The sequence below is a fragment of the Moschus berezovskii genome, chromosome 28 (assembly GCF_049115385.1).
Source record: "Moschus berezovskii isolate FMDL1 chromosome 28, NW_MosBer_1.0, whole genome shotgun sequence".
NCBI classification, from domain to species: domain Eukaryota; kingdom Metazoa; phylum Chordata; class Mammalia; order Artiodactyla; family Moschidae; genus Moschus; species Moschus berezovskii.
Genome location: NC_142487.1, coordinates 1,508,601 through 1,533,561, shown reverse-complemented (window position 1 = coordinate 1,533,561; position 24,961 = coordinate 1,508,601). Strand labels below are relative to the sequence as shown.

At 47.7% G+C, this 24,961-nt stretch overlaps 1 protein-coding gene across 5 annotated transcripts in view; it reads left to right on the top strand.

Moving 5' to 3' along the window:
• Positions 1–24,961, top strand: part of LAMA3 (laminin subunit alpha 3) — a 266,410-nt gene that overhangs the window by 139,557 nt on the left and 101,892 nt on the right. For all 5 annotated transcript variants that reach the window (XM_055417088.2, XM_088833464.1, XM_088833460.1 and 2 more), the window contains 9 exons: positions 616–713; positions 1,986–2,130; positions 5,327–5,453; positions 5,536–5,675; positions 7,580–7,695; positions 9,310–9,521; positions 10,483–10,687; positions 23,460–23,604; positions 24,479–24,619. In XM_055417088.2, coding sequence (XP_055273063.2) covers positions 616–713; positions 1,986–2,130; positions 5,327–5,453; positions 5,536–5,675; positions 7,580–7,695; positions 9,310–9,521; positions 10,483–10,687; positions 23,460–23,604; positions 24,479–24,619 — 1,329 coding nt within the window. The remainder of the gene's footprint in view (positions 1–615; positions 714–1,985; positions 2,131–5,326; positions 5,454–5,535; positions 5,676–7,579; positions 7,696–9,309; positions 9,522–10,482; positions 10,688–23,459; positions 23,605–24,478; positions 24,620–24,961) is intronic.

The following is a 24,961-nucleotide window of genomic DNA, read 5'->3' as shown; positions in this document are numbered from 1 at the left end:
CTCCCTGCCTAGGGGTCCGAGGAGCCAGCATCAGCCCAGGGCAGGAGAGAAGACGCTGGCCAAAGTTGTCGACAGAGTTGTTTTGAACTTTCACATGATTTTATTTGTTTATATGATTATTCCAGGAACAATTTAATCAGTGATGCTGTAAAAAGAATTTGTGTCCATGTAGTGATGCCATGGCGGAGAAGGCAATGGCAAGCCACTCCAGTACTCTTGCCTAGAAAATCCCGTGGATGGAGGAGCCTGGGAGGCTGCAGTCCGTGGGGTCGCTAAGGGTCGGACACGACTGAGTGACTTCACTTTCACTTTTCACTTTCACATTGGAGAAGGCAATGGCAACCCACTCCAGTGTTCTTGCCTGGAGAATCCCAGGGAAGGGGGAGTCTGGTGGGCTTCCGTCTGTGGGGCCACACAGAGTCAGACACGACTGAAGTGACTTAGCAATAGCAGCAGTGATGCCATAGAGAATGCTATCCTATGATATTTACTGCTGTAAAGTGATCGTTTTATTTTTCTGGATGAATTCCTAGATGTTTTCTTTGAAGTGCATGTTTGGTCATAACCTTGACTTGGGTGATAACTGGCATGTACCTTCTTATATTTGTTGGACAGCATCAAATTTGTATCATACCCATTGAAGAATTCTCAACAGAATATTTGAGACCTCACGTCAAATGCATTGCTAGTTATGGGCGATTTGTTAATCAAAGGTAATGTGTTTCCTTCCTTTATCCCCTGTTAGTGCTTAGTGATACTTAATGCTTTTAAGGCTATGCTTTATATTTCACTTCAGAAGTGCTCCCAGGCCAAGATGCTAAAAGCTGGTGGTGCATTTTTTTTTAAAAGAGCTAAATCATTTATCCCAGGAATTTTTCCAGAATTCCATAACATCAGGAAGCTGACACAGTAGCAACTTGGGGAAATGGTTAAGCCTCGTCCTTGGGGCGAGTTACTCTGATTCTGAGCTCTCATCAAGATCCAGTCTGTTCCAATCCTTTGATCTCTGTGTCTGAGACTCTTCATTTAAAAAACCGTGAAAATAATGACCCATCTCACAACTATGTTATGAGAATTAGGTAACCAATGATTATTGGGATTTGGGGAAGGTTATTTGGATGTAGATTCAAAAATTCTTTAGGGACACAGTCATGACATCTTATGCATCTTTATGGAAACCACCAAGACAATAAAATCTGGCTGTGCCTGAAAGAAATGATGGCTGTTTGTTCTCTTCGTTTTTATATAGCTTTATGTCAACATTGATGTTTAGAGGTGAATAATGTTTCATAGCATTGATCTCATTTAGCTGAATTTTAGTACTAAAGAGGGAATTTTCAATAAGTTTCCATCTAGCTTCCATTCCTTCAAAATTAAGACTTTTTTCTGGTCTGAACTCATTGTATTAGGTAGGCAACTGGGATATACTTGGCCAATCCAGAGCACCAAATATCTTTGTATAAAGATCTCTGCAGACCTGTGGTTCTCTGGATCCTTTTTTTTTTCTTTTAAGATTTTTTTTTTTTTTTTTAACGTGGACCATTTTTAAAGTCTTTATTGAATTTGTTACAGCACTGCTTCTGTTTTATATTTTGGTTTTTTGGCCAGATTAAAGTCTTAATCTCCGAACTGTTCACGAAGTCCCAAATGTACTTTTTTTTTTGTTGTTGTTGCACTAGGTTTTTCACTTTCACACATTGGAGAAGGAAATGGCAACCCACTCCAGTGTTCTTGCCTGGAGGATCCCAGGGACGGGGGAGCCTGGTGGGCTGCCGTCTATGGGGTCACACAGAGTCGGACACGACTGAAGTGACTTAGCAGCAGCAGGTGGTATGTGGAACTTCCCCAGCCAGGGGTCAAACCTACATCCCCTGCAGTGGAAGCACAGAGTCTTAACCAGTGGATCACGAGGGGAGGCCCTTCTCTGGGTCTTTTTAATGCTTAAAGTCTGGGTTTTGGTTATTTTTCAACATTCTGTTTTTCAGTGCCACCTGTGTCTCCCTGGTCCCCGAGACTCCTCCGACAGCACTAATTTTGGATGTCCCACGTGATGGGTCTTCTCCTCTCCTGCCCAAGGATCCTTCACCTCCCGTCGATGCTGTACTTGGGGTCACCTTGAAGGCCCCGCAGGTAGGATTATCCCGAACTGGTGGTTCTCAAAGCTGTCCCCAACCAGCTGCATCCCCCCTGCAACCCCTGGGAACTTGTTAGGAATGCAGATCTGCAAGCCTCACCCCAGAACTACTGAGTCAGAAACTCTGGAGGGTGGCCCAGGAATCTGTTTTTTAACAGACTCCTCAAGGGGTGTTGGCTGCCCCTAAAGCTCAAGCACCTCTGCTCTCAACTGTGGAGAATCCCAGGAATGAGGCTTGCAGTTAATTCTGTCTGTGGCCAGCCTATCCCGATGCTCTGTTTCTCTCCTACATCTCTGCACAATCATTTGGAAATTTTTCATAACCCATCTTAGGATAGGTCATATTTGTATGGGCTACTGCTGCTTAACATGGTTGAGTTTATTAATTATCTTCTTAAATGAGAACATAAGCACTTTTAGAAATCTAACAGATTTTTTTGCAACCCCAATTTGTAGGCAGGAAATTCCCAATAAACTTGTATTGATTAATCATCTAGAACACAAAGATGAAATATATGAAGTCATATATTTGATTTTAATATGAATATATGACTTTTTTTCATCATAAACCACAGACTTGCAGGACTTAATGTTTGTTCTGATGACATGTCTTTTTAATCCTAGAGATGGCTCATGTCAATTCATGTTGCATTAAGATAGGAAATAAAAGGATTTGGGAGAGAAAATTTAATAAGATCCCATATAGCGTAGGCAGCCTAGGGTAGTAGGGGGAAATGAATTACGGTCATGACAATAGAGTTCTAGTCCTGGTTTTGCTATAAAATTAGTCTATGACCTTTAGTAAGTTACTTACCCTCCAAGGCCCAGGTCTCATTTGAAAGATAATCTTTTATTGCTATTCTTGTAGTTTTTTAATTATTATTTTGAGGTTTGGAAATACTTGTTACTCACATGGTGAGGCTTTCTGGGGATAACCTGGCTCACACTCAAGCCTGAGCGAGTGTTGGAGTCTGACCCTGATTTTCATTATGGTTATGCAGGGGCATAGTGGGATGGGGGGGTCCAGGTGAGGGCTGCCTCTCTCATGGGCTAGAATTTATGGGGTTTGAACTTCCCACCTCTGCCAAGGGATGAACACCTGGACTTTCTTACAGCTTGTCCAGTTGTGGGATAGAAGGCAAAAGATGAAAGGTGAAGCTTGAAAACAATTAAACAGAAAAAAATGGAGTCTGACTCTTTGCTACGTGGTTATTACAAGTGGTGCTTGAATGCTGGGAATATTCTTGTATGGCTTTTTGCACACAGAGCATGCATTTCTCTTGTGATGTACCTAGAAATGCAATTGCTCAATTATATGTTTGTAAAAACCACATATAGTTTCCCACAGTGATTGTACCGAATGAGACTCCCTCCAGTCTTGTTTATGGTTGCCCCACTGTCGGCTTGTCCATTCTGCAGCTGAAAGTCATGTGGTTGGTTTCCAGTGTTTGTGACTACAAATAAAGCTGCCACAAAGATTCAAGGGAAGGCTTTGTGTGAATGTGGGTTTTTTACTGCACTTGGGTAAATTGTTGTTGTTCAGTCACTAAGTCATGTCTGACTCTTTGCAACCCCATAGACTGTAGCATACCAGACTTCCCTGTCCTTCACTACCTCCTGGAGTTTGCTCAGACTCATGTCTATTGAGTCGGTAATGCTATTTATCTCATCCTCTGCCGCTCGCCCCCTTCTTTTGCCTTCAGTCTTTCCCAACATCCCAGTCTTTACTGGATAAATACCTGCATTGTTTTGATTTTTATTCTTGAAATATCCTGTGATTCTAATTAGTAATAGCTCTGCAGCTTGACTGGTAAAGGTCAGTTTTCATTCCAATCCCAAAGAAAGGCAATGCCAAAGAATGCTCAAACTACTGCAAAATTACACTCATCTCATAAGCTAGTAAAGTAATGCTTAAAATTCTCCAAGCCAGGCTTCAGAAATACGTGAACTGTGAATTTCCACATGTTCAAGCGGGCTTTAGAAAAGGCAGAGGAGCCAGAGATCAAATTGCCAACATCCACTGGATCTTGGAAAAAGCAAGAGAGTTCCAGAAAAACATCTATTTCTGCTTTATTGACTATGCCATTGCCTTTGACTGTGTGGATCACAATAAACTGTGGAAAATTCTGAAAGAGATGGGAATCCCAGACCACCTGACCTGCCTCTTGAGAAATCAATCTGTATGCAGGTCAGGAAGCAACAGTGAGAACTGGACATGGAACAACAGACTGGTTCCAAATAAGAAAAGGAGTACGTCAAGGCTGTATATTGTCACCCTACTTATTTAACTTATATGCAGAGTACATCATGAGAAATGCTGGGCTGGAAGAAGCACAAGCTGGAATCAAAATTGCTGGGAGAAATATCAATAACCTCAGATATGCAGATGACACCACCCTTATGGCAGAAAGTGAAGAAGAACCAAAGAGCCTCTTGATGAAAGTGAAAGAGGAGAGTGAAAAGGTTGGCTTGAAGCTCAACATTCAGAAAACGAAGATCATGGCATCTGGTCCCATCACTTCATGGGAAATAGATGGAAAAACAGTGGAAACAGTGTCAGACTTTATTTTTTTGGGCTCCAAAATCACTGTGGATGCTGATTGCAGCCATGAAATTAAAAGACGCTTACTCCTTGGAAGGACAGTTATGACCAACCTAGACAGCATATTAAAAAGCAGAGACATTACTTTGCTGACAAAGGTCTTTCTAGTCAAGGCTATGGTTTTTCCAGGGGTCATGCATGGATATGAGAGTTGGACTATAAAGAAAGCTGAGCGCTAAAGAATTGATGCTTTTGAACTGTGGTGTTGGAAAAGACTCTTGAGAGTCCCTTGGACTGTGAGGAGATGCAACCGGTCCATCCTAAAGGAGATCAGTCCTGGGTGTTCATTGGAAGGACTGATGCTGAAACTGAAAGTCCAGTATTTTGGCCACCTGATCTGAAGAGATGACTCATTGGAAAAGACCCTGATGCTGGGAAAGATTAAGGGCAGGAAGAGAAGGGGACGACAGAGGATGAGATGGTTGGATGGCATCACCGACTCGATGAACATGGCTTTGGGTGGACTCCGGGAGTTGGTGATGCACAGGGAGGCCTGGCGTGCTGTGGTTCATGGGGTCACAGAGTCGGATACGACTGAGCGACTGAACTGAATTGAACTGCAGCTTGAGAAGGTTTTTTTTTCCACCTAGAACCAGGTGACCCTTCGAGGACTAGTGCCACGCCCAGGTCGGTATGTCGTCGTCGTCCATTTTTATCAACCAGCACATCCGACGTTCCCGGCACAGGTGTCTGTGGACGGAGGACGGCTGCAGTCAGGTGAGCTACGGGGAGCAGGGCTGGTTTCGGGGCTCAGCTGTCCTGGCAGGGCTGTGACAGGACCGCCTCCCTCTGCCCCCAGGTGTCTTCCGGGCCTCTTTTTGCCCCCATGTGCTTGGCTGCCGGGACCAAGTGATCACCGGAGATCAGGTTGAGTTTGACATCTCGGAGCCAGAGGCGGCCCTGACTGTGACAATTCCAGAAGGAAAGTCCTTAGTTTTGGTGCGTTCTGCTTTTTCCTCTCTTGCTCTGTACGTGCTTGCCTTGGCCGGCTGCTCTGTGTCTGTTCTGGCTCATGACAATAATTCCTCCAGGGAATTGAAGCCATGTTTATAGAAAAATGTTTACATTTTACAGCTGCCTTTAGCCAAAAAAGGTCTGTGACAATTAAAATCAAGGGAAATCAGAATACTGGAGAAGCGACTGGGAAGAAAGAACCCCCTGCAGGAGCCACGTGAGCTGGCTCTCTGCCTCCATCAGTCGCGTCTCCCTCTCATCTGACAGGTCTCTCTCTGAGGCTTTGAACACTCCTTTGTTCTTGAAACTATTTTGTTTTGGCTCCCATGGCTGCTTTCTCTTGGCTTTCCCTGCTTTCTCCAGTGCTCCTTCCGTGAGTTCTCTTCCCTTTCATCCCTTTCAGGTCAGTGTTCCCTTGGGCTTGACCCTGAGACCCCTTGTCCTAGGATTTCTCTACATATAACATATCTGTACCTGTTGATTCTGCTCTCCCCTCTGTGGGAATGATACCCACACCTGTGGCCTCATTTCCCATCTTTCCTGAGCTCTAGGACCATCTACTGTGGATCCCCATAGCCAGAGCGCTCACAGGTCCCTCCAGCTTAGCCTGTTACCTGTATAGACCCCAGGTGCCCCGTTCCCTGTTTGTCACCTTGGCTGGTGGAATCATGGTCACCCAATGCCTTTGAGAGCCAGCAAACACTGTCGAGGCCTGCCCTGCACCCTCCAATTCTTGCTCATGCCTCCTTTCTCTCTGAGGATGTCATCTCAGGGACAGGGGATACATATCCCCTGTGCCTGAAACACCATCTGGCACAGGTGTACGGCGATGTTTATTGAATTGAATCACATGAGAGCAATAGACTCTGTAAAGTGTCAGTGGGTGAGTAGTTGGCAAAGATGGTTGAAATTTCCTGCAGCATTTGTTACTGGTGTGGTCTGATTTATACAGGTACAGAGAATACAGGGTGGTATTTTTAAAGACTGGGGCCACAATTATTCATAATAGAGTATCTGATGGGATAGGCATTTCAGGGGCAAGCCACCATATGAATCTCCCCATTGGTCCTGCCATTTCAGTTTGCTTACTCTGAAAATACAGAATGAGAACTTCCCTGATGGTCCAGTGATTAAGACTGCTCACTTCCAATTCAGGGGGCTCAGGTTTGATTCCTGACCACCCCACTCCAGTACTCTTGCCTGGAAAATCCCATGGACGGAGGAGCCTGGTGGGCTACAGTCCATGGGGTCACCAGTCGGACACGACTGAGCGATTTCACTTTCACTTTTCACTTTCATGCATTGGAGAGGGAAATGGCAACCCACTCCGGTGTTCTTGCCTGGAGAATCCCAGGGACGGGGGAGCCTGGTGGGCTGCTGTCTATGGGGTCGCACAGAGTCGGACATGACTGAAGCGACTTAGCAGCAGCAGCAGCAGCAGGGAACTAGCTCCTACATGCCGCAACTGAGAGTTTGCATGCTACAACTAAAAAGATCCCAAATGCCCCGACAAAGATCAAAGATCCCTTGAGCCTTGACTAAGACCTTGCACAGCCAAATAAATATGAAAGAAAAAGAAATACTAAAAAATATAAATAAATAAAAGTACACAATTCCACCCCCTGGAAATCCAGGGTCATCCCAGGGATGGCTCACACGCGGCCCTGGACATCATAACAGCACCCAAGGCTGCTGCTCCTCTGAGCAGGCACTCCAGGGGGTCTGTCCCCATGGATGGAGGAGCCTGGTGGGCTATAGTCCATGGGATTGCAAAGAGTCAGACAGGACTGAAGTGACTTAATACGATCTTAGTGAAGAGAAAGTATGGTGGAGCCGTGGGTGTGCCGTGCTGCTGAAAATCCAAAGACATGCTGACACTTTCCCTTTAGGTCCGTATCCTAGTGGTGCCTGCAGAGAATTACGACTACCAGATCCTTCACAGAAAATCACTGGACAAGTCATTGGAGTTTGTCACCAATTGTGGAGGAGACAGTTTCTATATTGAGTAAGTATCACTTGTGTAAGGGCTTCCCAGGTGGCACTAGTGGTAGAGAACCTGCCTGCCAATGCAGGAGACACAGAGAAGTGAGTTCAATCTCAGGATCGAGAAGGTCCCCTGGAGGAGGGCATGGGAACCCACTCCCATATTCTTGCCAGGAAAATCCCATGGACAGAGGACTCCTTAGGGTTGCAAAGAGTCGGACATGACCGAAGCGACTTAGCATGCACACATAACTCTGTGGCACGGCCATGGGAAGCCTGAGGCTCTCCTACATTCCCGACCAGAGCAGGAGGCCCGGGGAGGGGTGGCCCTCGGGTCTGTCTTCCTCCTCTGAGCGCCCAAGGGAGCAGTAGTGAGTCCCCGATCCTCGGCACACACTGACCTGTGTACTATCTCATCATGTCCGTCTGGGCGGGATTTCCTTCTTCAACTCTGATCTCAGCAGATCACCCCCAAGCCGGGATTCACAGGCTGATATTCCTCTTTGTTGCTTCCTGTCGGCCAACTCAGATTCCTGAAAGATACCACACAGGATTTCCTCTGCTGCAGGGCACATTAGCCCTGATTCCCACTCTCCTTTGCCCTCTCATCAGTGGGGAGCAATACAGAGGGCCGGGCCTCCCTATCTTCCCTTGGTAGGTTCCCAGATGCTAAGAGCCTAGAACAGCCCTTAGTATCAGCTCCTGTCGTTCTCTCCTGCAGAACCCTCCTCCCTGCCCCCTTGTAGGTTTCCTGAGGAACCCGGGGCCTCAGAGGGTAGAAACCTCTTGTACAGACAATATTAAGAGCAAGGGCTCTGAGGTCAGACCACTGTGGACTTGAGTGCCTGCTCCACCTTCCATAGCTCTGTGGCCTCAAGAATGTTGCTTAACTTTTAGGAGCCTTTGTTGTCTTACCTGTGAAATGGGGCTTCGGCCTAATTGGTTAGGTGGTTGTCAGGTTACTGTTGTTCAGCCACTAAGTTGTGTCCCACTCTTTGCGACCCCATAGACTGCAGCACATCAGGCTTCCCTCTCCTTTACCACCTCCCGGAGTTTGCTCAAATGTACAATGAGCTGGTGATGCTATCTAACCATCGCATCCTCTGCCTCCCCCTTCTCCTTTTGCCTTCAATCTTTCTTAGCATCAGGGGATTTTCTAGTGAGTTAGCTCTTACCATCAGGGGGCCAAAGTATTGGAGCTTCAGCTTATGAGGTTAATGAGGTGAAGGGAAAACTTTTAACATACATGTTCAGTAAAAGTTGACGATTCACCTCCTCCTCATTATTATCCTAATTGGTATATCATAGCACATGCAGGTATAAATTTTTTGGTGACTGCTTTATTGAGATAGAACCTATACACCATACAACTCATCCTATAGATGAATCTTCACCCTTTTATTCCAGCCACCAAAGGTTCCCACCCACCAGTCCTGTGATGAGTCCTGAAGTAGATGGGGGTGGGTGGGTGGCTGTCAACCACTGTAAGTTCAGGGGTGGGGTTTCCTCTCACTTTTTCCTAGACTCCAGAGCCCCTCCCCCAAAACACTGCTTGGTGGGGCGAGTGGGAAGGGGAAGGTGGGACCATTTCTGGACATGCCTCCCAGGATCTCACTGTGTGTTCTTGTTCCCACAGCCCCCAGAGAGCCTCTGAATTCTGTAAGAATTCTGCCAGATCCCTGGTGGCCCTTTACCACGAGGGCGCACTGCCTTGCGAGTGCCACCCCGCCGGGGCCATCGGCCATCCCTGCAGCCCCGAGGGCGGGCAGTGCCCGTGCCGGCCACACGTCATCGGGCGGCAGTGTACCCGCTGTCAGACAGGCTTCTACGGGTTCCCACACTGCAAACGTACGTGCACATTCGGGACAGCCAAGGTCATCTCTGGTCCAGGCAGATGAAGCCCACCCAGGGCAGGGCTTATCCAGTTTCACTGTGCTGGAGACTCACCTGGGCATCTTGTAAGAGTGCAGATTCTGAGTTAGGAGGCCTGGGCTAGGGCCTGAGAGTCTACATTTCCCGCAGCCACTCAGAGGATTCCCATGCTGCTGGTCCACGGACCACACTCTGAGTAGCAGGCTTCTAGAAAAGACATATTTGTGTCTCCCAGGCTAGGGGACCAATGCCCTTGGCAAAGCAGGTGAAGAGAAATAACCTTAAGCTTCAAAACACTGGACATCTCAGCTCTCTTCCTAGTGGGATGGGTTAGGCTTCAGTATTTGCAGCCTAACTACCAAAGCTTAGTCAAAGTGGGAGGAGATCCAGGGTCAGAGGGCACCCTCCTCACTGAGGAGACTGTGGATCTTCGTCCGAGAATTGTCCTGCCGCCCTAGACAAGGAGCAGCCCGGGCTGTGTGAGGGGTGCAGAGGCCCCGTGTGGAGGCCAGCCCCCTGCTGCAGGCTCCACCCCTGATTTTGGGCCCAGTGCCCTGGGGTGACATGAAGGCCCTTCAGGGAGACTGAGAGGAGCAGACCCCCTGACGAAGGCCAGACCTCACGTTAGAATGACACGCAGCCTCAGCCTGGGGGTGAGGGGGAGGCGCCTATGAGTGTCTGCCTCGTGGTCAATAGGTCCAGTGATGCCTCACGCAGCGTCCACACGCTGTGTCCACCCTCAGCATTGGACGTGGTTGGTCTTGGCCCGAAGAAAGGAGCCTTTCAGATCAACCACACTCAGTGATGCTATAATGAAGGATAAAACAAGACCTTACTCTCAGATACCCTTGGAAGCTTCTGGAAACCCTGGCGGTGCAGTTTTGCTGGAGGTCAGGGGCGTCTAACCCTTACACCGTGTCTCTTCATCCTTGGCTAGCTTGCAGCTGCGGCCAGCGCCTTTGTGAGGAGACCACAGGGAGGTGCCTGTGTCCTCCCCGGACGGTCAGGCCCCAGTGTGACGTGTGTGAGGTACACTCCTTCAGCTTCCACCCCCTGGCCGGCTGCGAAGGCTGCAATTGTTCCCGGATGGGCACAGATGGGGCTGCCACCTCGGAGTGCGACAGGGACCATGGGCAGTGCAGGTGAGGCCTGGGGGGCTAGCCTGTCGCGACCTGTCCTGGGAAGGGAAGATGCTGTGAACCCCCACTTGGGTCCTCGTTTACTTCCTACTTCAACACTGCTCGATGGCGCTCCCCACCCAGGACAGGAGTGGTGTGTGGAGTAACTGGTCCCCTGGGGCTCAGGGTAGCCTGGCAGAGCCTGGGTGGGCAGACAGCTGTTGCCTGAGGTGCAGGCAGCCTCACTGTCCTCTCCAGCCTTGTTCTGTGTGTTTATGTGCTGCGTGTGTGATAAAGGGATCAACTCCATCTCCTGGGTCATCAGGTGGTGAGCACCTCTCGGCCTGTACTGAGGTTTAGGCTCCGAACCTTCTCTCTGTCATAAGCTGGTAGTTTTGTAAGGATGGTACATGATGAGGTCTAAAATCTGGATCCTGCTGCCCTGACTCAGACAGGTGAGCTAGAGGCCGTGTGGGGTCTCCACCGGGGGGTCAGTTGTGGGCTGGGCGGCAGGGTGGGCAGTAACTGTTGGGGAGCCTGGCCTGTGAGGGGGGCTGCCCCCGGGCCCCCCGAGGTCCAGAGCACAGCTGCTGAGAGATGAGGAGGAGAGGGCGGCTCCTCAGGGGCTGTGGGGCCAAGAGGCTCTTCCAGCAGGTCGGCTCCGCATATGAAGCCAGAGGCTGGTGTCACATGATCCAGTGCTCAGCCTGGCCTCTGCAGGACTGGAGAGTAGGCACGGGGGGTGAGCAGGAGGACCCTGTCTCCTAGAAGAAGAGGCTGGAAGGAATCCCACAGGGGTTATGTGGCAGGGAGAGCGAAGCAGATCTTCTTCCAGCCAGGCGGTGTGGCGTGCGCGTGTGCAGGAGACAACCTGAGACTCAGGTCCCTCCTGAGTCCCCTCCTTGTCCCCCCATCCCCACCCTGGCTACCCGACGTCTGGGTCCGTGTCTGTGATCCGGGTGTGACAGCCGGGAGGGGCCGTGGCTGCTGCTGGCAGGCGCCCGCACCTCCAGCTCCACTGCAGCGGTGTTCATCTCCTGAGGCCGCTCTGACAAATGACCACACACTGGGCGTCTTCAGAGTCAAAAGGCTAAAGTCTGAAATCAAGTCAACGGCACCGTGCCCTTTCTAAAGGCTCCAGCAGAGACCCTGCTCCATGCCGGTCTCTTTCCTTGCCATGTTGTCGGCAGTCCTTGAAATTCCTTGACTCTGCCTCTGTCATCTCGTGAATTCAGCTTGTGCGTCTCTGTCTTCCCATGGGGGTCTCCTCTGTGTGTGTCTGTGTCTTTTCTTTATTCTTTTAGCCTTTAATTTTTTTTTTTACCTTTTTTCAGTTGAGGTACGGTTGATGTATATGTTTCACGTGTGCAACGTAGTGATGCACAATTTTTTAGAGTTATACGTCATTTATTATAAAACATCGACTATATTTCCAATATTTTATATATTGCTGTAAACAAAATCCTTGTAGCTCATCTGCTTTTACTTACTGGTGTGTGCCTCTTCATCCCCTGCCTCTCTTGTGTCCCGCCCTTCTTCCCTCTCCCCACTGGTAACCACTGGTTTGTTCTCTGTATCTGTGAGTCTGTTTCTATTGTTTTATATCCACTAGTTTGTTTTATTTTTTTAGATTCTACATATAAGTGATATGCACTATTTGTCTTTCTCCAACTTATTTCATTCAGCATAATGTCTTCTGGGCTTCCCAGGTGGCACTAATGGTAAAGAATCTGCCTGCAATGCAGGAGACCCGAGCTCAATCCTTGGGTGGGGAAGATTCCCTGGAGAAGGAAATGGCAACCCACTCCAGTATTCTTGCCTGGAAAATCTTATGGAACAGAGGAGCCTGGTGGGCTACAGTCCGTGGGGTCACAAAGAATCAGACACAACTGAAGCGACTTAGCACGCATGCACAGTGCCTTTCTGGTCCAAGCATATTGTTACAATTGCAAAATTTCATTTTTTCTTATGGCCAAGTAGTATTCCATTACATATATATGTATGCCTGTGTCTTTCTTTCCTTTTAAGGATACCAGTGGTATTGAATCAGGACCTGCCTTACTCCAGTATGACCTCATATTGATTATGTCTGCAAAAATCCTCCTTCCTAGGTCACCTTCTAGGTACTGGGGGCTTAGAACTTGGGTGTATCTTCTGGGGACAACTGTCCCCTGTCTGTAGCAGCAATGTTGACTTTTCCCGAGGAAGGACCCTTAACCACACCTGTGATTGTTGCCCCGTTCCCAGTAGTTCCTTTGTTCTCGGGGAAGGAAGCTGAATGAGAACTTGAGTCATGGAAGATTCCAAGACTTTAAAACCACAGGTTGTGAGTCTTCCCTGAGTCAACTTGGTTGTCTGTCCTTCTCAGACTGTGAGCTTAAACGGAATGTGACTTGCACAAAGAATTTTGAGGTGATACCAGAGAGTTCTCATCACAGTTAATGAACATACATTAGGATCTGTTCCCTCCGGTGCATAAGCTATTCTCTGGAAGGATACCAGGGACTTAGCTCATTACTAAAGACTTTGGGTCTTGACTGCACCAGTGGGCCTGTGAAGATGTCTAACCCATTTCCAGTAAGTCCTGATATCTAAGAACAGTGGTACTCAGCGGAAGCACAGACTTCTACCAGGACCTGTGGAGATGCCACAGAACAGAAAAGTGCACTGTGCCAGGAGTTGCTTGCTGTCTTGTGGCCGGAGAAGATGCATAAATGAGAAGCTCAAAGGACCTAAGTGTGCCAGTCATGACCCAGTCAGTGTAGAAGAAGAGAGACCAGACCAAAGGATACTGAAGAATTAGAACTGGCTTCGGTACATTATAAAGAAATTATCTTCCAATAAAAAAAATAAAGAAGTGCTCTCAGAGAAGGAAATCCAGGGTATTATAAAAAGGGAAACAGATTGAACTAGGAATGATATTCCTTTTAATATATTTGAAAAACAAATCAAAAGAGAGAATCCAACACCTAATTGTTCAGAGGAAAGAATAGTCTGACAAATAAGTGGAAGAAGCAGAGGGGGAGGTGTTAGCATTAAAATCCTTCCCCTACTCAAGGGAGTAGGAATCTGGATAAAAAAATCTGGATTGCAATATTTAAAACAGATAAACTAGAAGGATCTACTATATGGCACATGGAACTCTGCTCAGTGTTATGTGGCAGCCTGGCTGGGAGGGGAGTTTTGAACAGGAGAATGAGTAGTGTATAACCTTGGGAAAAACAAAGAAAAAACCAGATGGAAGAGCAAGAGGGTCAGATAAACAAGGAGAAGTGAAATGAACAGTCACTGGGAAATGGAATCCTGGCAGAGTACGGAGCCCAGGATACTGTAGTGGCCACAGTCATAACTGCATACAGCGTCCCCGTATTTAATTGAAAATAAAAATTCACTAAGCTATGAGTGCAAACCGGTCCAACAAAGTTCCATTTTTCCGCAATGACTTCTTTGTTTTGTCTTCTGAAAAGAGGACACCTAAGGGAGGAGATTGGGGCTGGGACTGGAGGTTGGGGAACCATGTTACGTGGGTGAGGGTAAGAGAGGACCCCAAGGAGAAGGTGTAGACACACAGGAGGGAAAACAGCTGTGGGGGTCCCTGTGATTAATCATAGGAGGCAAAGGAGCCACAGAGACAGAGAGGCAGGCTTCAGGCAGGAGGAGAAGGAGAAGAATTCACTGTCTTAGAACCAGTGGGAGAGTTTTTTAAAAAGAGATTAGCTGCTCAACAGAAGAAATTGCTATGAATAGAACCTCACACACAGTTTCTCAATGCTGCTGCCGCAGAAAAGGGAAACTAAGAATGCACTGAAAACTATAAATATCAGGGCTTCCCTGGAGGTCCAGTGGTTAAGATTTCGCACTTCCACTGCAGGTGGTGTGGTCTCAATCCCTGGTCAGACGCACTAAGATCCCACGTGCCCTGTGGCTCAACCGAAAAAAGAAAATCGCTTAAGGCATCATCTCTGAGAGAGAGATTTACTGTAGGATTTTAGATGCAAATTCTAAGGAGTGCTTAACAAACCTTCACTAGCCAGTGACAGTTGAATAGACTACAAAATGCCTAACTCAGAACTGAGGCAGGCTGTATAGTAGTTTTGCCCATGCCTGAGGGAACATCGGCAGGAATGGAATCTCATTGACCTGCATTGCACCCAAAGCAAAAGGTGAAATTGCTTATCTTGACATTACCAAAAAGACTGTAATCACCTAATGGGATGACATATCTATCCATGATCAAAGTGGATTTGTCATGAAAGGGCCCTTGGCAGATAATGTAAGAAAAACTTCAGTTTATTACATGACTGTAAATTGCACAAATTACCCATGATAATTCCAGTGTTGATGCCGAGAAAGCTTTTGACTGCCTAAAGGATTATTTCTTTGGAAAATATTAGAGGAAAGAATGCTCCCACCACCTCTGGAAAATTTCCTAATGAAAATTGAGAATGTGTTTAGAGGAACCTAACATTCAAGTAAAAGAAATAATCAAAGATAGCTAGAAGTGAAAGAAAGCGTGAAAGTGTTAGTTGCTCAGTTGTGTCCGACTCTTTGTGACCCCATGGACTGTAGCCCACCAGGCTCCTCTGTCCATGGAATCCTCCAGGCAAGAAAACTGGAGTGGGCTATGAAATTAGAAAGTATGGTAACACATTTATAGGAAACTTGGAAAATATAGAACAAGATTACATATAGTTCCACTATATATCACAATTATTTTTTAGTAGATAAATTAAGATTTTTAGTTGGAGTTTCAATATTGAACCCTCAAAAGTTAGTAGAATGAATATACAGAGATATATAAAAGGATATAGTAGACCTGAAAAGCGCTGTGAACCTATTCAAAATCACAGGACAGTAGGGTACAAATCTTATTCAAATTCCCATAGACTGTAAACTGGGAGACACCGGAATATATGCAAGGACATAAAACAAGGTACAAAAGTTTCATGGTCTAAAGGTATCGACCGACTTCCCCTGTGGCTCAGACAGTAAAGAATCTGCCTGTAATGTGGGATACTCTGGTTCGATCCCTGGGTCAGGAATAAGCCTCAGAGGAGGGCACGGCAACCCACTCCAGTATTCTTGCCTGGAGAATTCCACGGACAGAGGAGCCTGGTGGGCTACAGTCCTGGGGTTGCAAAGAGTCGGACACGACTGAGCAACTAACGCTTTCATTTTTCACTTTCAAAGGTATTGAAATCATACAGAGTCTGTTGTTTATCACTCTCCCACCTAAATTTAAAACTCTAGATTCTATTTCTTCTTCAGCCTCTGATTGCAGAAGTATATTATATAAAAGATAAAAAGTCCATTGTTTGGGACAGCTCTCTGTCTTAGTTTGTGGTCTTAAAGGTTGATCAAATTTTCATTTTTTATAGCAACACAGTAATTTGCTTCTGCTTTTAATAATGGATGGTTACGCCGTCAGATTCTTTGAACGAGCAAAAGGTCTAGAATATCCTCAGAAGATTTTTATTGATTGGTGACAGATACATGGACGCTGGGAATCACTGCTTTAAAAAAATACCGTGATGTCGACCACCTTCAAGACATTTTAAGATTGATTACAGGAGATGGCAGTTCACCTGGACATCCAGTGAAACCACAAGTGCAAACGGCTTGTGAGAAGATCAGCAGCTAAAGGAAAGTCGTTTGTGGGGGAACCTCAGCCAGTGTCACAGTTTTACTCAGTGTTTGTGTTAGATGGAGAAACAAAATGCCAGAGTAGGTCATAGACTTGGCATCCTGGGAACAGAAGTGCTTCCAGCTCAGCAGAAATCCACAAGCCCCAACAACTTGGAGAAGCAATTCCTTTGATGCACCTCATCAAGTAATAGGAATGGTAAATTCCAGACGGTGTGCAGGCAAGCTCTGGGACATGGTGGTGAACAGGGCAGATGGGGCTCCTGCCTCAGAATGGAAGAGCTTAGCATTCTCACCTGCGTTCTCTCTTCCTAGAAGCTCCCACCCCTTAAAGTTCTTGAGACGATTAAATAATCCTGTGCAAAGCCCTTCAAATAGTACCTGACACACACTAGCGCCGGTATTAGCTGTTGCTATTATTTGCCAAGCACTTGGCTGCCTGCCTTCCGCCCTTTATACTTTGTCCCCCTGCAGCCCCACCCATTCTTCTGGCTTCAATCACCTCCACGCTGAATGATTCCCAGACCCAGAGCTCTAGTCCTGGTCCCTGACGGACAGCTTATCCCACCTTCATGGAAAATCATTTTTACATTGATTCCCTTACTAACTTTTCTTGTGGGTCTTAGAGGACCTGACCTCTTTAAGCTTCTATCCCCTCACACATAAAATGAAGTGTTAGATTAGATGATCTTTAGGGGCCCTTCAAGTCCTTGATCCTATCCCTGATTCTATATCTGAAACCCATGCTGTTGTTTTGCCTTTCAGGCTATTCCTCTCTTTGAACTTAAAAATAATTTTTTTTTTTACTTATCCGTGGCAGCCTTCTCCCTGTCTCCAAAGCCTGAGATCTGTGTATCACCTTAGAATCAAGCCCTTCTCCCTACAGCCCATCGGGTGTCAGCTTCTGAAACAGTATGCATTATCTCCCTTCCTTTCATGGCCCCTGCAGGTCCTGCACCTGGAGAAGTCCTTGTACAATTGATCATCTCTGAATTGACCTTCCTTTTCCTGGAGTACTTTCTCTCTCCCTCTCCTGTCTTCTTTCTTCCTCCCTCCTTCCCTCCCTCTCTCTCTCCCTTCTTTCTTTCTTTTTCTCCTTAATTGAAGGGGAAATGCTAGTATGCAATCACCTCTCTCTGTCTTGCTTGGTCAGTTGTGTCTGACTCTTTGCAGCACAATGAACTGCCACCCACCAGGCTCTTCTGTCCATGGGATTCTCCAGGCAAGAATACTGGAGTGGGTTGCCGTTTCCTCTTCCGGGGATCTTCCCAACCTAAGAATCGAATGCGCACTCCTTGTGTCTCCTGCCTTGACAGGCAAATTCTTTGCCACTGCACCACCAGGAAGCCCATACACAATTATTCTGGGATTTAAAAATCTATTTGCTCTGTAATTTTGTTATTAATGCGTAGAGGATGTTGATAAATGCATATGTTTGTGATTTCATCTTCTTGGTATGTGGGGGTTTTTGAAAACAGGATAAAACATTTCCTCAGTCCCTGTGATTTTTTTTGAGTCTTAAATTCTGTTTTATCACTGTGTTTTATGGCTGAAACTATTTAATATATCTAGCACCTACTCCAGTTTGGGTGCTGTTTCTCGTACAGAAGACACCCATGCCTACTAACAAGAGGTCATGGTCTGGCAGGGGAACCTCCACTAACCAGTTATGACAGTGCGTCATAATGAACGCCGTATTGTGTGCAGGCTACTGGAGGGTGGAAGTCGCTCTGCCCGGTACCACGTCTGTCACATCACTCTTTGCACAAGAACCTTCCCCAATTCCCCCTTGTCTGAGAGGATAAAGACCAACTTTCCGTGATCTGGCCGCCACTTCCTTGACTTAAGCCTTTTCCCCCAGCTTTTCTGGTCTTTCTCATTTTCTCTAAACGCTTTTTGCCAGCCTTCAGTTCTTCAGTTATGGGTTCTTCTTTCCCCTCTTCTGTTGCTGCTGCTGCTGCTAAGTCACTTCAGTCATGTCCGCCTCTGTGTGACCCCATAGATGGAAGCCCACCAGGCTCCCCCGTCCCTGCGATTCTCCAGGCAAGAACACTGGAGTGAGTTGCCATTTCCTTCTCCAATGCATGAAAGTAAAAAGTGAAAGTGAAGTCGCTCAGTTGTGTCCAACTGTTAGCAACCACATGGACTGCAGCTTACCAGGCCCCTCTTCTGTTACCCTCTCCCAATTATCCATGTCCTTCAAGTGTTAAAGGTACAAATGCAGAGAAGGCGTGAAGCCTCCGCAAGCCCACAGGGATACCCCCGTCATCTCGCTGCCGTCCCGTCTCTCGCGTGGTCACCTAACTTTGTGCATCTCTGTGTCCCGTGTCCTCAGTGAAAATGCACCAAGGTCAAGACTCACGTACTCTGCTTTGTCCCCTGACTCGAGCACGTGTCTATAGAGGACACTCAGGAATTACAGGGTGAATAAATGAGTGGATACAAGGTAGGCTTTGGATTCCAGATGAAAACTGGACTTGATGGGGCTGCAATATGACGGGACCCATGGTGTTTAATGAGTAAAGAGCAGAGTTCACTCTCACGCCTGACTTTCTGGCGACCTGCAAGACACTCCAGCACCCACACACGCGCAGACGTCTTTGCATAATGTTTGGCCCTGAATTTGTTGCCATGGAGACGGCTTCACTTGCATCATCAGTGTGCCTCCTGGCAGCGGCCACTGGAGCCTTCCTTCCTGCCGTTGCGGTAAGGGCAGCTCCTTGGGTTGCACAGCGTCTCCCTGGAGGAGTGTGCGAGGTCATGCTGACTTCAGGTAGATTTCTAAAGACGTTCAGCCAGACTTTGGGGGAGGAAGTTTCCTTTTTACTCCCCATTGTCATGGCACCGCTCCAAACTCCTTTGTTTGCTTGTCTTTGCACAGGATTCATGTGCTCGGAGCGCTCAGCCCTGCATTGCTCAGACCTCGTGTTCTCCATATTTTGGTGAATGTTTGCCCATCAGGCCCACCTGGGATCCTTGGGGTTCAGCTCCCAGGCCTCTGCTCTCATCACTACACTCAGCTTTTTTCTTTTTTCTATCCACTCGTATGTGCCCGGTTGCTCCCTTTGTGCTAAGTGAGGCTCAGCACTTTATCCCACGTTACCAACGTGGTCACACCCTCTCTGCCCAGCTCTCCCACCACGTCATCCCACAGTTCCCCTGAAATAAACAGGCACACGTTTCTCCTTGTCTCGACAAGCAGCTTGCACAGCTGTCCTCCCTGAAAAATACCCCTCCACCTTTCTTTTCCAGTGAAGTGGAAATATTAAGAAATAGGTTCCCATCTGCCTGTCCTCGCCCTCAAAGCCTATGTCCAAGTCAGGACAAGGGTCACTTGTCCCCCAGTGGCGTTCAGGGTGAGAGGGGCTCGTGGGCACCAGGATTCTGTGATCGTACCCATGGGCCAGCAGCCCTGTGTGTTTGCAGGATGGCCAGCTGCCCAGTGGCACTCTGTGTCAAGAACAGTGTCCGTGCCCAGAGTCCTTTCCTCGCTGCCAGGTGGGAGGAGCAAAGAGCACCCAGGCTCCGTGAGGTCATCTCCAGAGTCCCTCCTCTGATCAGGCCTCCTCTTCCTGATGCTTTTATAGGGACGGGGTTATCTGTACTGTTCCTTCCCATCTCTCACACCGCCCCAGAGTTCTTGTGCTCCAGAAATAGGGAACATCGTCTGAGAACAGGCAGTTTTCTGCAGGACGGTGATTGCATTTAGTCTGAGATTTACGAGGAAAGAGTAGGTGTTATTCACCTGGGTCTAGGAACAAAATTATGTGTGCTGGAATGTGTGTGTGTGTGTGAGAGAGAGAGAGAGAGAGAGAGATGATGTAATCTGAAAGTGGGTATAAGTGTTGAGTTGGCCAGAACATTTATTTGGGTGTTGTTTCTTTTTAAAAAAATAACATGTTACAGACAAATCTGAATGATACTTCTCTGAGAAGATGGTCCATGGTTTCTGCAGCTCCCCAGACCACCCCTTATCCTTCCCAGAGTTTGCAGCCCACTGTACCAGAGCAATCACTCCAAGCATATCACTTCCACCTTCCACCTATTTTACTAGAGGAGTGATTTGAGGAATATTTTCTTCCTCTGCAGAAGAACCCATCTCTGTAGGTATCAGGGAGGGAGGGAGATGAGCGGATGGGGCTGAAATGACATTTGTCCTGCCAGCAGGTCTTGCGGGTGAAACTGATTTTATCTTTTTAGGTGTGGTGAGTGGGATAAAGAGACCCCCATCTGCTCCCCTTTGCTGATGCCACAGGAGTACTTGTTTGTCTAAGGCAAACTTACTGGAATATAAAGCTGTATTTATCTTTTTTGGGGTGGTCTCTGGGGTGGTCCTTTGGGCTTCCCTGGTGGCTCAGATGGTAAGGAATCCGCCTGCAGTGTAGGAGACCCATGTTCGATTCCTGGATTGGGAAGATTCCCTGGAGAAGGAAATGGCTACCCAATCCAGTATTCTTGCCTAGCAAACTCCATGGACAACGGAGCTTGGTGGGCTACAGTCCATGGGGTCGCAAAGAGTCGGACACAACTGAGCAAGTAACACTTTCACTTTCTGGGGTGAGTTTTTTTTAAATTGAAGTTAATTGATGACAATATTACATAAGCTACAGGTGTACAGTATAGTGATTCACAATTTTAAAAGTTATACTCCATTTACAGTTATTGTAAAACATTAGTTATATTCCCTGTGTTGTACAATGAATATATTCTTGAGGTTTATCTTATACCTCATAGTTTATGCCTCTTGCTCCCCTTCCCCTGTATTGCCCCGTGCTTCCCTCTCCAGTGACAATCACGTTTGTTCTCTGTATCTGTGAGTCTGCTGCTTTTTCGTGATATTCACTGTTCATTGTATTTTTTAGATTCCACGCACAAGTAAGACCATACAGTATGTCTTTCTCTGTCTGACTTATTTCACTCAGTATCTTACCCTTCAAGTCGCTCCATGTTGCTGGAGATGACAGGATTTCATTCTTTTTTCTGGCTGAGTAGCAGTCCATTGTATACAGATACCACATCTTCTTTATCCTGGCATGAGATATTTTCATAAATATTAAGAGACAGATGAAAGCTTACATTTGGTAGCAAGTTAATGACCAAATATTTCATCTCAGGCTGTACTCCTAATCATCTAATGGAAAGCAGATTTCTTAACAGTTTCTTTAGACCCACAGGAAAGGCTCAGTGTGTAGATCCACCAGGCACTGGCTGTGGAGCTCCATGGCCGAGCTGCTGCTTCCGTCCTCACACCTCAGAGCTGCTCAGTCCTGAGAAGCTGCCTGTGTTTTTTAGCCAGTCTTGTGCTCAGAGCTCCCCAGCGCCACACAGGCCACTGCCGCCCTCCCCACCTGCTCCAGTGTCACCTGTCACTCAGCCGGACAACTGGGAGTCCTCCCAGACCACGACGAGCCCCAGCACCCTCACCCTGAAATAGTTTGGAACCCATCGCCCCCTCTCCGTCTCGAATAGCTCTGCCCTCGCTCGGCCCCCATCTCCCCACCGCAGAGCTGCCCTCAGCTCAGTCCTTCGCACCCAGCCACCTGTCCTCCTTCCTCTCTGAAAGCCTTTCAAGGTGACGTCCCCCCGTTTGAGAACTGACCAGCTGCCGGCACCGCCTGGCGTCTTCACCACCACCTCCCCTCTCCCTCAAGGAGGAACAATGAAGCCTTGAGAAGCTGGATAGCTTGCTGAGACACTGTCTCTAAGCCATGTGAGAGCTGGAGCAGAACTCCAGCCAGTCTGCCCTCAGTGAGCAGGGCTCAGCCCCGTGCCCCAGGGCCCTGGGACAGTGTCGCAGTGGCTAGCCCCTCCGTCCCGGTGAGCTGACCGCCTCCCGCCTCCCTGGGCTCTCCATCATGGATGGTGACTTGGGTCAGGCTTGGTACTAGGCTCTGGGGTGAGGGAAGGGCAGAGGCCCTGGGCCTGAGAGCTCCCCACATAAGCGTTAGGTGGTAACGTGAACAGTATACATACACATGGGGTCCACCCCAGAGGTCAGAAGGCTAACAGACTCAGTCTCCTGGAGGAAGGAGACTCCCGCCTCTCCAGGCTCATGGTTCGGCATCCTTGTGGTACTCCTGCTCCAGGAACTGCCTGCTGTGTTCCCTGCATGTGCCGGGCCATGTCCCTGTGTTCTTGCTCTCTGGAATGCCTGCCCCACCTTCTACCCCAGAACGCTTGTCCTTTTACACTCAGCTCAGGCATCACCTTCCCCCGGGGAGGCTGGGTCTGTGCGGGCCTTCTGACCCCCATGTAGACCCCATGTGTATATTCACACTCCCACCTAACATTCACCCTGGGAGCTCTCAGGCCCAGGGAGTCTGTCCTTCATTCACCCCAGAGCCTAGTACCAAGCCTGGCCTAAGTCATCATCCATAATGCTCATTGCTTTTTGTTTTCAGTTAAGGTATAACTGGCATATAACCTTATATTAGTTTCAGATGTAAACATAGTGATTCGATATTTGTGCCTATTGTGAAATGGTCACCACAGTAAATCTACTTAGCCCCCATGATCGTAAATACTTAAAATTTTTTTCTTGTGATTAGAATTTTTAAGATTTAGTCTCTTAGCAGCTTGCAAAAGTGCAATATGGCATCATTAACTATAGTTGCTGTGCTGTACGTGACATCCCAAAACTTGGTTATTTTATAACTGAAAGTGTCCCGGTCTCTTTGGACCCATTTTTCGTTAGGATGGTGGTCACTTTGAGCTCCTTTGTGTGAGTGCCTTGTATCTGCTTCTCCCATTCTGCTTAGACACTGGCACCTGTGGGCAGGCTCTGTGTCTTCTTAACTGGCTTCTTTTTTAAAATACTGACTTATCTATTTGACTGCATTGGATCATAGTCGCAGCACACAGGATCTTCATTGCATCATGCGGATCTTCCCTCGAGGTGCACAGACTCCCTAGTTGCGGCTCAGTAGTTGTAGTGAGCAGGCTTAGTTGCTTCGTGGCATATGGGATCTTAGTTCCCCAATCGGGGATTGAACCCGTGTCCCCTGCATTGCAAGGTGAAGTTTTAACCACTGGACCTCCAGGAAAGTCCCTGAACTGGCTTCTGAAAAGCAACTTCTCTGCGGCAGTGCAGGTCGGCTTTAGAACTGTGTGTACAAAGATGATGAAGACTTTTGCTTCCTTTCCTTGAGCACAGATGCAAGCCCAGGATCACAGGGCGGCAGTGTGACCGGTGTGCTCCTGGCTTCTACCGCTTTCCTGAGTGCCTCCCCTGCCACTGCAGCAGAGATGGGACCGAGCCGGGAGTCTGTGACCCGGGCACCGGGGTGTGTCTCTGCAAGGTAAGACAGAATGTGCAATGCCAGCGATGTGGGCCACTGGACAGAGTGGAGGGTCTTCAATGCTGAGTCATTGTATAAAAATCCGTGGGAAATGAGACTGACCTGTGATCAATGAAGCTGGGAAAGATTGAAGGCAGGAGAAGAAGGGGATGACAGAGGATGAGATGGTTAGATGGCATCACCAACTCATAGACATCATGGACATGAATTTGAGCAGGCTACGGCAGTTGGTGATGGACAGGGAAGCCTGGCATGCTGCAGTCCATGGGGTCGCTAGGAGTTGGACACAACTAAGTGACTGAACTGAACTCATTGGATAGAAACAGTTAGAAGCCACCCCAGCCTTACTGCTCTTGTCCTTTGGAGGGTCTACAGACCTCCTTAAGAATCTGATGACAGACACAGATGGTCTCCAGAAAAATCGGCACAAACTTTTGTCTATAAATAACTTCAAGAGGTTCATGGGTTTCCCTGAAGCCTATTCCTGTCCCGTGGACCCCAGGTTCATCAGCTCCACTCCAGGGTGTTCTGCCGATGACGGTCGGGCTCCCCAGTCCCAGCAGATCTCTAAAGTGGTTGTAAGTGGGGTGAATCGGTCTTCCCCACATTGTGAACTTTTGGTGCTGTTTTTCTACCTTCAAGATGCTAAAGGGCATCTGATGAAATTTAGGAAATCCTCTCTTCCATTTGTATGTGGTATAAAAATTTAAATAGTTAATGTGGTATAACAGTTGAACAGTCATATACCTTTGGATGTTTTATTAGCATCCATGTCCCATTGTCTTATATTGGTCCTTAATTTGTGCATGTAGCTGTCTTCAATCAGAGACCCTTCAGAAGGAATGATCTCTTGTTCCATGGTTTTCTTTGATAGGAAAACGTGGAAGGCACAGAATGCAACATGTGTCGGGAAGGGTCATTCTACCTGGACCCAGCGAATCCCAAGGGTTGTACCAGCTGCTTTTGTTTCGGAGTCAGTCATCACTGTCACGGCACACATAAGAGAAGGGCTAAGGTAGGCAGGGCATCAGAGTCCTTCTGTTTTTCCTCAGCACTTCTAAATGAGGAAGTGGGGCGTTCCCAGGTGGCACAGTGGTGAAGAATCCGCCTGCAGTACAGGAGACGTGAGTTCAGTTCCTGGGTTGGGGAGATCCCCTGGAGTAGGACATGGCAACCCACTCCAGTATTCTTGCCTGGAGAGTTCCATGGACAGAGGAGCCCGGTGGGCTGCAGTCTGTGGGGTCACAAAGAGTTGGACGTGACTGAGCGTGAGCACGCATAAAAAAATGGGGAAGTAATGCATCGGCATGAAACGTGAAGAGTCATGGAGGCTTTTGCATCCTGCTTGGTTGGAATG